This window comes from Hyla sarda, chromosome 2, assembly GCF_029499605.1.
Source record: "Hyla sarda isolate aHylSar1 chromosome 2, aHylSar1.hap1, whole genome shotgun sequence".
Lineage (NCBI taxonomy): Eukaryota > Metazoa > Chordata > Amphibia > Anura > Hylidae > Hyla > Hyla sarda.
In genome coordinates this window covers 458190627-458203559 of record NC_079190.1, presented here as the reverse complement: position 1 = coordinate 458203559, position 12933 = coordinate 458190627, and the positions used below count along the sequence as shown (strand labels likewise).

Genomic DNA, 12933 nt, shown 5'->3' with positions numbered 1-12933 from the left:
AGTCTATTGAAGTCTATGGCAAACGGATGAGCCTTTAATGTCATCCGTTTGCACCCTGTTTGTAATACCCATCAATACTTCTGAGCAGACTCCTGCAGTGTTGTGGAACTGCTACTACCCCCATCATGGAACAGACTTGTTTCCATGATGGGAGTAGTAGTTCCCCCAGCTGCAGGAGTCTGCAGGTGGCTGGGGAGACTACATTAGTGCTTGTACTACTACCCCATCATGGAACAGAGCCTGTTCCATGTTGGGAGTAGTAGTACAGGGGCTGAGGGATTGATCGCACCAGGTCTCACTTCTGAGACCCAATGCGATCAGAAGTTATTAAGCAGGGGAGCAGGCGGCATGTCTTTTTACTTTCATTTTTAAATCCCCGCCAGGAGCCCTGAATGGCCGGTACCGAGGAGCCATTCAGGGCTCCCGGCAGGGTTTTTAAGTTCCCTTCCTTCACCCCGCTCCCTCCCTCTCCTTCATACCCACCTACCCTGACGAATAGTTGATTTTTTGATGACCTTACATTTTTGCTTTTCATGTAGTTTTTGATGTGTTGTTCTTATCGTTCTGCATAGTCAGACCTTCTGCTGCAATTGTGTTGACTGCTATTTTGGCCCACTAGGCCGTTGTTTGTTGTATAACCTACTCACATCTGCTTTGTACTCATCAGGTTTATTAATAAACTTTCTTGAATTTGAAAAAAAAAATAAATGAAGATTGTGAGTGGCAGCGGGAGCCATATCTATATTAAAGACATATAGCGCTATGTATCTAGCCCCCCAGCGCATTTATAATATGCCCCCCGCTGCACAGTTTTTAAAGGTATGACCCCCGCCAGTGCATTTATAAATATATACCCCTCGCAGCGCATTTATAATGTGCCCCCCGCAGCACAGTTTTTAAAGATATTGATGCACTGGGGGGGCCAGACATGTAGCGTTATCTGGCCCCCCAAGCGCTTCTATATACATACGCCCCCGCAACACTATGTGTGAAAAGTATTCTACCATCAGCGCATCTACTGGACGGCTGCTGGCCTGATGCGCTGCTGCTAGAATACTTTTCACACATAGCGATGCGGGGGTGTATGTATATAGAAGCGCTGGGGGGGCCAGATAACGCTACATTTCGTTCCGCAGGCCGCAAATGGCCCGCGGGCTGAGAGTTTGAGACCCCTCGTCTAGATATATAGAGCTATATGTCTGCCCCCCTGCAGCCCTATATATCTTGCCCCCCACAGTGTTTTTAAAATAGATATGGCCCCTGCTGCCACTCGCAATCTTCATTTTAAAAACCCCATTGGGAGCCCTGAATGGCTCCTCGGTATTGGCCATTCAGGGCTCCCAGTGCGATCAATCCCTTATCCCCTGTACTAGTACCCCAACATGGAAAATACTCTGTTTCATGATGAGGGTAGTAGTACAAACACTAATGTAGCCTCCCCAGTTGTCCGCAGACTCCCGCAGCCAAGAACTACTACTCCCATCATGGAAACAAGTCTGTTCCATGATGGGAGTAGTAGAAGTCCCGGCTGCAGGAGTCTGTAGGTGGCTGACTTTTCATTCTACCGGATAAAAACTATTGCAAAAGGATGCCACAGAATGTAATCCGTTTGCATCAGTTTGCATCCGTTAGTAGTATGGTCCCTTTATGAGGCAGTGATGGGAGAAAAGCGGGACGGAAGTAAACGGCCATGTGAGCCTAGCCTAAGTGGCATTTTAATTTTATTAATTTTTTCATACAGCCCTAAGGTTGTGGTCTCTTAATTTCTCAAAATATCATAATACATATTACAGGGTTCACGTTCATCTATAAAGCACCTATAGGGCTAGGATTCCTCTTTGGCATTTTTGTGAAAAACATATCCCAAAAAATGCAAAACTCACTGAATGTTGTTGTTTTTTTGGCCAACAGTGCTGCAGTGAGATGTTAGCTGGGAGTCAATAGGACAATATGAAATGCCAGACCCACATGGCATCTATTATTTTGGTGTTTTTTTTTACCCGTTTGTTGCGTCTTTAGTCTCAGGGGCAGTTTTCCAAAATCGCTGCATGATGAGGTTATGATGTTCTTGGTGCATTGTTTATTTCAAATTTATGTGTGTCCCCCCAATTCTTCAACAGAAAAATCCTTGAGTCACGCAAATAATAAGCCACAAAAACTGCTTTTTAGGAGTGCTTTTTTTGTGGCGTTTTTCTTTTTTTTCTGGTCATAAAAACGTGAAATGTGTGGAATACCAGGGCTTCATGTGCGTTAATGGTGTGGAAAAATGTATTAAACATCATGTTGTAAAATCTTTTAAAAATGTTAAAGCTGATGTTCGATGTTTCATAAATGGCGTAATATGTCTGTATTACACAAAGTTATTTGACTCCACCAGCAAATACAACTAAGACGTTGTTCACACCAAGTTTGATGTAATTGTTCAACATATGTGGCACATACCCTATAGACCACACATCCTTATAGACCAAATGAATGCCCAATAAGTGCCCGGGTTTGGCATTTACTTGGCGAGTATACATTATAAGAAAATGTAGTCTGATGCACATTTGATAGACTGGGTGGCAGCCACTAAATGTATGCAGCATAGGGCGGTATTCATCTTGTTGAAATATGGGTTAAAGGACATCTGCAGCAAATAAAAATTATCCCCTATCCACAGGATAGGGGATACGTTTCTGATCTCGGGGGGGGGGGGGGGGGGGTCATGCTGTGGCCGACACGCCTCCTGCACGGGAGAACTGCGGCAGAGCCGTGGCCCTGTGCAGAAGATCGCGGGGATACCAGTGGTCAGACCCCTGTGGATAGCAGATAAGTTTTGTTCTCTGCTTATTTCCTTGAATGTGCTGACAACAAAATCACACAAAATTTATCAATGGAAGTCGAATTTATCAACCCATGGAGGTCTCGATATGGAGTCAAAATCAAAGTGGAAAACCACACTACAGGCTGATCCAACTTTGATGTAATGTCCTTAAAACAAGTCAAAATGAGGCTCAGTAGTGTGTGTTGCCTCCACGTGCCCGTATGACCTCCCTACAATGCCTGGGCATGCTCCTGATGAGGCGGAGAATGGTCTCCTTAGGGATGTCCTCCCAGACCTGGACTAAAGCATCCGCCAACTCCTGGACAGTCTGTGGTGCAACGTGGATGGATGCAGCGAGACATGGATGGAGCGAGACATGATGTCCCAGGTGTGCCCAATCGGATTCAGGTCTGGGGAATGGGCAGGCCAGTCCATAGCATCAATGCCTTCCTCTTGCAGGAACTGCTGATACACTCCAGCCACATGAGGTCTAGCATTGTCTTGCATTTGGAGGAACCCAGGGCTAACTGCACCAGCATATGGTCTCACAAGGGGTCTGAGGATCTCATCTTGGTACCTAATGTCAGTCAGGCTACCTCTGGCAAGCACATGGAGGGCTGTGCGGCCCCCAAAGAAATGCCACCCCACACCATTACTGACCCACCGCCAAACCGGTCATGCTGGAGGATGTTGCAGGCAACAGAACGTTCTCCACGGTGTCTCCAGACTCTGTCATGTCTGTCACATGTGCTCAGTGTGAACCTGCTTTCATCTGTGAAGAGTAAAGGGCACCAGTGGCGAATTTGCCAATCTTGGTGTTCTCTGGCAAATGCCAAGTGTCCTGCACGGTGTTGGGCTGTAAGCACAACCCCCACCTGTGTACCTTGGGCCCTCAAATCATCCTCATGGAGTCTGTTTCTGACCGTTTGAGTGGACACATGCACATTTGTGGCCTGCTGGAGGTCATTTTGCAGGGCTCTGGCAGTGCTCCTCCTGCTCCTCCTCGCACAAAGGCAGAGGTCCTGCTGCTGGGTTGTTGCCCTCCTACGGCCTCCTCCACGTCTCCTGATGTACTGGCCTGTCTCCTGGTAGCACCTCCATGCTCTGGACACTACACCGACAGACACCGTAAACCTTCTTGCCACAGCTCGCATTGATGTGCTATCCTGGATGAGCTGCACTACCTGAGCCACTTGTGTGGGTTGTAGACTCCATCTCATGCTACCACTAGAGTGAAAGCACTGCCAGCATTCAAAATTGACCAAAACTTCAGCCAGGAAGCATAGGACCTGAGATGTGGTCCGTGGTCACCACCTGTAGAACCACTCCTTGCTAATTCCTATAATTTCCATTTTTTAAGGTGAACATATAATAGCACCATTTTGCAAGGTGAACATAGACTCAATGGGGGGAATTTATCATTGTATATAGAGCTATTTTGTGTATATTTTTTGCGCAAAAAAAAACGCAAGTGTTTTTTTGCGGGTTTTTTTTGCGCAAATTTTGATAGAACTTTTCATCCCCTTGTCTACGGATAATTCTACAATAGAGCATTTTCTACTGTAGAATCAATTTACTAACTGCGTTGCTTTTTTTTTGCGCAAATATACACCACCTCGGAGGACACGTACCAAAAGTGTCTATTTTGGCACAGTAAGGACTGCTACTCCCATCATTGGACAGACTCTGCCCATGATGGTAGTTGTAGTCCAGGGGCTGAGGTGCAGATCGCACCGGGTCATTCTCTAGAGACCCGCTGTGATCCACATTTATTAACTGTAAAAGTCGGCGGTACATGCGCTACACTGCGCTGTCACCGGCTCCTGTATACACTGTCACAATTCATAATCCCCACCGCCAGGAGAGGGGAGCTCTGATTGGTGGATAGCTATTAAGCAATCAGAGCTCCCCTCTCCCGGCGAGGATTATGAATTATAAGAGCTGTATATAGGAGCTGGCGGGCAGCGCAGTGTAGCCGCATGTACCGCCGGCTTCTATAGTTATTAATGCGGATCGCAGCAGGTCTCTGAAGAATGATCTGCTGCGATCTGCCCCTCTGCCCTTGGACTACTACTCCCATCATGGGACAAAGTCTGTCCCATGATGGGAGTAGTTGTAGTCCCTCAACGCTGAGGGATGGCACTTGCACATCCCCCGGCTGCGGGACATATAGAACTACTACTCCCATCATGGACAGACTCTGCCCATGATGGGAGTTGTAATCCAGGGGCTGAGGTGCAGATCGCACCGGGTCATTCTCCAGAGACCCGCTGCGATCCGCATTTATTAACTGTAAAAGCCGTCTGTACATGCGGCTACATCGCGCTGCCACCGGCTTCTATATACACTGTCATAATTCATAATCCTCGCCGCCGGGAGAGGAGAGCTCTGATTGGCCAATAGCTATCCACCAATCAGAGCTCCCGTCTCCCAGCGGGGATTATGAATTATGACAGTGTACTGTATATAGAAGCCGGTGGCAGCGCGATGTAGCCGCATGTACCACCGGCTTTTTAATTTAAATGCGGATCACAGCAGGAGATCTGCTGCGATCCGCGTTTATAAACGGCATTCAGTTAACCTGGTGATGCGCAGCATCGCACGGGTTAACTGGCAGAAGCCCCACTGTTTCCAGCAGGGGACAACTTCTGCAACACCCCCCAGGACCATCTGTCGATGGTCCTGGTCAGCGATCACTGTGATTGGTCCCTGTGGACCAATCACAGTGAATGAGCTGACTGGGGGGTAAAGTTCATTTCCCCTGCTCTGCCCGCCGCTAGAAGTTCGGGCACAGCAGGGGAAGATGACGCCTAGAGCTGCGGCGGGGACCACGGCACTTACCGAAGAGCTGGAGGCACACGGGCTAGTGGAGGAGGCGGCGGCGGCAGCATCTGCAACAGAGGCAGCAGTGAAGCTGTCTGGGCATGCTGGGAGTTGTAGTTTTGCAACATCTGGAGGGCCGCAGTTTGGAGACCACTGTGTTGCCGAACTACAATTCCCAGCATGCCTTGGCAGTCTGGACATGCTGAGAGTTGTAGTTTTGCAACATCTGGAGGACTACGGTTTGGACACCACTACACAGTGGTCTCCAAACTGTTCTCCTCCAGTTGTTGCAGACTACAACTCTCAGCATGCCCTTCCGCTGCCTGGGCATGCTGGGAGTTGTAGTTTTGCAACAACTGGAGGCACACTGGTTGGGAAACATTGTCTGTTTCCTAACTCAGTGTTTCCCTACCTGTGCGCCTCCAGCTGTTGCAAAACTATAACTCCCAGCATGCACTGACAAACTGTACATGCTGGGAGTCGTAGTTTTGCAACAGCTGGAGGTGCATGGGTTTGCAAACACTGAGTTAAGTAACAAACCCTCAGTGTTTTGCAACCAGTGTGCCTCCAGCTGTTGCTTAACTACAGCCCCCCATTAAGGGAGTTGTAGTTTAGCAACAATTGGAGGCTCCCTGTTTAGGAACATGCTGCATTATGTGCGCTCTTCCCAGGGGAGAGCGCAAAAAATTTACTAAACCATATTTCTTCTCATTTCAGATACGTGAATGCGGACGACTACATCGGATTCAGTGGACTGTGACGATGACTAGCGTTTTTTTTTTTTCAATAAAATGGTTAATGAGGGCTGTGGGGGAGTGTTTTTTTAAATACATTTTTTTTCAATGTGTCTGTGTTTTTTATAATTGAATTTTCAGGCTTAGTAGTGGAAGCTGTCTTATAGACGGAATCCATTACTAGGCCGGGGCTTAGCGTTAAGCCCCTAAAACAGCTAGCGCTAACCCCCAATTATTACCCCGGTACCCACCGCCACAGGGGTGCCGGGAAGAGCCGGTACCAACAGGCCCGGAGCGTCAAAAATGGCGCTCCTGGGCCTAGGCGGTAACAGGCTGGCGTTATTTAGGCTGGGGAGGGCCAGTAACAATGGTCCTCGCCCACCCTGGTAACGTCAGGCTGTTGCTGCTTCGTTGGTATCTGGCTGATACTGAAAATAGGGAGAACCCTATGCGTTTTTTTTATTTATTTTTTTATAAATAAATAAAAAAGGCGTGGATCCCTCATTTTAACAGTATCCGCCAGATACCAACCAAGTAGCAACAGCCTGACGTTACCAGGGTTGGCGAGGACCATTGTTACTGGCCCTCCCCAGCCTAAATAACGCCAGCCTGTTACCGCCTAGGCCCAGGAGCGCCATTTTTTGATGCTCCAGGCCTGTTGGTACCGGCTCTTCCCAGCACCCCTGTGGCGGTGGGTATCTGGGTAATATTTGGAGGTTAGTGCTAGATGTTTTGGGGGCTAACGCTAAGCCCTGGCTTGGTAATGGATTCTGTCTACTAGACACCTTCCTCTACTAAGCCTGAAAATTCAATTATAAAAGACACAACACATTGAAAAACAAATTTTACTTAAAAAAACACTCCCCCACAGCCCTCGTTAACCCTTTTATTGACATTTAAAAAAAACACGCTGTTCATCGTCGCAATCCACAAAATCTGACATAGTCCTCCGCATTCACGTATCTAAATTTCAAAGAAAAAAAAAAAAAGTTTAGTACATTTTTTTGTTTCCACACACCAGCAAAAACACTAGTGAAAAACACAAGAAAAACTGACAAAACACAGGAAAAAGCTGGGACAGTTTTTCTGGCAATTTTGCCGATGGAAAAAAAAACCTCAATGGAATCCTGACCTCACAGCAATAGAATAAAATCCCTGTGTCCACTTTTCCTGTGAGGTAGAGAAGGAGTGTACGGTAGAGCGAGGGGGGGGGGGGCGTTTCTATATTTGCACAAGATTTATCAAAGGAGTGCACAGCCTTAGTAAATTCTGAGCAAGAGTATACAATAGACAAGCAGTGTACAATAGACAAGAGTATACAATAGACAAGCAGTGTACAATAGGCAAGAGTGTACAATAGACAAGAGTATACAATAGACAAGAGTATACAATAGACAAGCAGTGTACAATAGACAAGAGTGTACAATAGACAAGAGTATACAATAGACAAGAGTATACAATAGACAAGAGTGTACAATAGACAAGCAGTGTAAAAGGGTAGAACTGTGTCTACAATAGACAAATAATGATAAATTCCCCCCAATGTCTCTATATTTATTAGTATATTACCAGGGAAGCAAAAAATTATTTAAAGGGGTATTTTGCCATCTTTGACTTTTATTGCTTGTGCCAAGAATATGCCATAAATGTCTCATAGTTGTAAGTCCCAATGTCTCATAGATGTGGGAATTGCACATTTCTCTACAACATGGGCCCATCCACTACCGTCCACTACAGTCTGGTAGTGGTTGCTCGAGTGGGCCATAATTACAACCAAAACAGCCAAACTCTCTGGGGGAGATTTATCAAAACCTGTCCAAAGGAAAAATGCTGAGATGCCCATAGCAACCAATCAGATCGCTTCTTTCATTTTTCAAAGACCTTTTCAAAAATGAAATAAGCTATCTAATTGGTTACTATGGGCTACTCAGCATCTTTTCCTCTGGACAGGTTTTGATAAATCTCCCCCTCTGTTTTTCACTGTTTGCTTAAAGGGGCACTTCCAGTACTTATCAGCTGCTGTATACTACAGAGGAAGTTGAGTTGTTCTTTTCTGTCTGACCACAGTGCTCTCTGCTGACACCTCTGTCCATGTCAGGAACTGTCCAGAGCAGGAGAAAATCCTCATAGCAAACCTCTCCTGGTGTCAGCAGAGAGCACTGTGGTCAGACAGGAAAGAACAACTCAACTTCCCTGGCCTAGAGCATACAGCAGCTGATAAGTAGACCAGTTGATTTGAAGAAAATTGTTTTCCACCGGAGGACCCCTTTAAATTCCCATAAATGTTAATAATAGCAATAAAAAAACCCTAGGGATTGGCCACATGTCCTCTTTAAAGGGGTACGCCAGTGGGAATTTTTTTTTTCAATCAACTGGTGCCAGAAAGTTTAACAGATTTGTAAATTACTTCTATCAAAAAAATCTTTATCCTTCCAGTACTTATCAGCTGATGTATGCTCCAGAGGAAGTTTAGTTGTTCTTTTTTTGTCTGACCACAGTGCCCTCTGCTGACACCTCTGTCCATGTCAGGAACTGTCCAGAGCAGGATAGGTTTGCTATGAGGATTTGCTCCTCTCTATACAGTTCATCACATGGACAGAGGTGTCAGCAGAGAGCACTGTGGTCAGACAGAAATGAACAACTCAACTTCCTCTGGAGCATACAGAAGTCCTGGAAGGATTACAATGTTTTAATAGAAGTAATTTAAAAATCTGTTTAACTTTCTGGTGCCAGTTGATTGGAAAAAAATAGTTTTCCACCAGAGTACCCCTTTAAGTGCTGAAATACCCGTTAAAGAGGTTTTATAAACTAGAGCGTGCTGGGGCTGTACAATAACAAGCTGCATTATACTCACCACTCCTGGTCCAGCACCAACCCTCTGTTTTGCCCTTGTGCTTACTTACCCTGATGACATTCCCAATCTTGACTGCAAAGGATGTGAAACATCATCAGCAGAAAAGGGGGAGGGTGTCATCAAGTAAAAACAGGCACTGGGGTGGGATGAGGCTCTGGTGAAGGCAATTTGTAGGTTTTTACTTTCCAGCCCTAGTCAGCATATTTCTTTAGGGTATGTTCACACTATTAAAGTTCCGTGCTGATTTTTCACAAGGAGGTTCAGTGCAGATTCCACCTGCAGCAGTCTCCTATGGAATCGGTGCTAAATGTCCGCCTATGCATTAAAGGGGTACGCCAATGGAAAACAATTTTTTTTAAATCATCTGGTGCCAAAAATCAAAACAGATTTGTAAATTACTTCTATCACTTCTACATGGTGTATACTACAGAAGATGTATCATTCTTTTCTGTCTGACCACAGTGCTCTCTGCTGACACCTCTGTCCGTGTCAGGAACTGTCCAGACTAGGAGAGGTTTGCTATGGGGATTTGTTCCTGCTCTGGACAGTTCCTGACACAGACTTTCTGGCACCAGTTGATTTGAAAAAAAATTGTTTTTCCACCCCTTTAAGTGCCATCCCATACTATAGTGCTGTTCTGGGAAGAATTCCCCTAAAGAAAAACATTTTCGGCAGAATCAGTTTCACCATGATCCTATACCTGCGTGCACCCTCTACATATGTACATATTGGATGTGCTGCTCCTATCGTTTATCTATCTATCTATCTATCTATCTACATTGTTGCTTCATATCTGAACCCAGTTCATCTTTCCTAAGCATGCTGTGTTGCAGATGGGTTTAGTATAGGCTCACTGCCTCTACGGGGGGTGATTCTCAGGGGTCTGGCTGTTGCCGTTGTCACCTCAGTGTCTCACATAAGTATTATACCATTCTCATAGCAGACCATAGCAATTACATAAGAAGGCAATTATAGCTCATTGTGCTGCTCTATGTAAAATACCAGATGTTTCATTTTTCTCAGTTCCTGCACTTTCTTAGTTAAAGGGGTAGTCCGGCCCTAATACATCTTATCTCCTATCCAAAGGATAGGGGATAAGATGTCTGATCGTGGGGTTCCTGCTACTGGGGACCCCCGCAATCTCCCACCTTTTAGCACCCACCTTTGCGAGCTCTATCCGCAGCGCTGGAGGCTCCGAGCGTTCAGCGTGATGACCACAAGGCCGGAGTACCGTGACATCACGCCCCCTCCGGACGTCACGCCCCCTCCCATAGACTTGCATTGAGGGAGCGGGGCATGATATCTCACGGGGGCGGAGTCGTGACGTCACGATACTCCGGCCCCGTGGTTGTCTCTCTGCACACTTGGAGCCTCCAGCGCTGAAAGGTGGGTGCTGAATGACAGATTGCGGGAGTCCCCAGATGTATTATGGCCGGAGTACCCCTTTAATAGTAAAATCCTGTGGAAATCTCACTTATCAGTCTCTTGACTCTGCGACAAAAATACTGACCAAAATAGTATGAGTGAACATAGGTTAAATTTTATTACTATTGATAGTGTTACAGTCATTTAAGTTAACTTTTGACATGTTGCACATACATCTCAAAAGTTAGGATTAGTTGAGGTGCTTAAACTCCCCCCAAGGTGCAGTAAAACTCATTGCTCCATTATAGAGCCCGTTACCCGCATTGCCCACTGAGCTGGGGAATGAAGCGAGCTGCCACCCTCTTTACCCGACCACAGCTAACATTCCGAGGGTGTCTCAGCACTAAGACCAGCTCGATATTAAAAGTTAATTTAAATGGCAGAAACGCATTTAACGCTTTTTATACATTTGAATTGTCCCAGTATATTAATAAAACATATCCTGATGTGTTGCAGATTTTCCAAATGAACAGCAAAGTGTTAACATACCATCAGACTTTTACTCCTCTCTTGGACTGGTACTGGTACAGCCTGGTACACACTGGAAATTCTGCGGTGTGCATTGTGCAGCAGAATCTCATTAAAAACAACGGGAGTCGGCTGCACTGGAATTTCTGAGCATAGTGTGAATGGGCCCTAACACAATTTATATGTATTCATCCATCGGGATGTCTTGTTGTATCTTAGAAGGGTCTGCTAGATGTGTAGCTTATTATTTATTTGTCACAGATCTCTTCACCTCCCTTGTTTACTTAGACCAATGTAAAAAATACCAACCATAGTAAATGTGTGCCAGTGTATCAGTGCTTCAAGATCACTGTATCACCCTTGGGTGATGTTTTTATGTGATACTTAAAATAATGAAGAAACTTTTAAACAATCCCTGATATATATATATATATATATATATATATATATATATATATATATACACAAATATACAGAATCCATTTTGTTTAAAGGTGTACTCTGCTTCCCTAGCGTTCGGAACATTTTGTTCCAAACGCTTGGAGCGGGCGGCAGGGGTCATGACATCACGCCACACCCACTCAATGCAAGTCTATGGGAGGGCATAAACTGTGCAGCACCCGGCATTCGTTTAGAACGCTGGGTGCGGGTGGCAGGGGTCGTGACACCACGGTCACGCCCCCTCGTGATGTCAGACCCCCTCCCATAGACTTGCATTGAGAGGGTGTGGTGTGACATCATGAGGGGTCGTGACCATGATGTCATGACCCCTGCCACCCGCACCCAGCGTTCTAAACGAACGCTGGGTGCTGCACAGAGATCGCGGGGGTCTCAGCTGCGAGACCCCCGCGATCAGACATCTTAACACCTATCCTTTGAATACGAGATAAGATGTCTAGGGGCCGAGTACCCCTTTAAGATCCTAATAGTTCCGGACTTATAATAAGGCTGTCAGGTTTTCCTCTTATTTTTTACTGACCAAACTAGGAAAGTAATGTAATACTTGATTTCTCCTCTGGAGGTGCTGCAGGATAACTGAACATTTGCTGATTACAGTTGATATTATAATTGATCACTGGGTTTTGGAGGAGTGGGGGACCCTGTGGTCGAGTTCATATAATGTGAAGAAAAATAACTCCATCCTATCCCCTCTAGACATGAGATTTCTTCATTCTGATACCCTGTCAGGTGTTATAGTCTATGAACATCTACATGGTGAATCCTGTAACCCTATTCCCAGTGACATGGTCTCTTTCATTGTTGTGTTGCTGTTAAAAATATCATGCTAAAGGTTTAAATTACAATAGTGGTAATTGACATGTAAATGATATCTTCATTACGGTTTATTGTTTACAGCTATAGTCATGTTCTTCTGTATAAGGCGGCTCACTCCACCATTTGCTAGTACAATTGTCCACTTCTTTTGAAGACCACAAGACATTAAGGTGAAGGTTTATTGAAGTCATTCTTGTTCTTTTGCTTGCATGCACAGTGACGCAAGGCACCATACTCTGATATGTGTTCAGCCGAATAACAAAGTACAACCAGACATGGAGAACAACTATGACCAGGAGAAGCCGGGGAGATCCGTGGACAATGAGATGAGAGCAGAACCTGACCCCGGTAAGGAAAGCCTTTTTGGGTAAGCTCTAGTGCTGTTTTGATTATTTCATAATCACTTTTTGGGAGAAAAATATTAATTCAAGTTCACTATGGGCAAATAAAATATCTGATTATTGAAATATTTTGGCCTTGAGCGGATGCCTCCCTTATATTTGTAATACAGTGGATTATTTGTCCACCACTAGTTCTGCATCCGACAT

The 12933-nt window shown here is 45.4% G+C and overlaps 1 protein-coding gene across 6 annotated transcripts in view; it reads left to right on the top strand.

Annotated features, from left to right (window-relative positions):
* The window catches only part of LOC130357058 (stomatin-like), a 140658-nt gene that overhangs the window by 60898 nt on the left and 66827 nt on the right, over positions 1 to 12933 (top strand). For 5 of the 6 annotated variants that reach the window (XM_056559383.1, XM_056559384.1, XM_056559387.1 and 2 more), the window contains exon 2: positions 12603 to 12733. In XM_056559383.1, coding sequence (XP_056415358.1) covers positions 12603 to 12733 — 131 coding nt within the window. Of the gene's footprint in view, positions 1 to 12200; positions 12326 to 12602; positions 12734 to 12933 lie in introns of those variants that run through there. The other variant, XM_056559389.1, reaches the window with a different exon arrangement.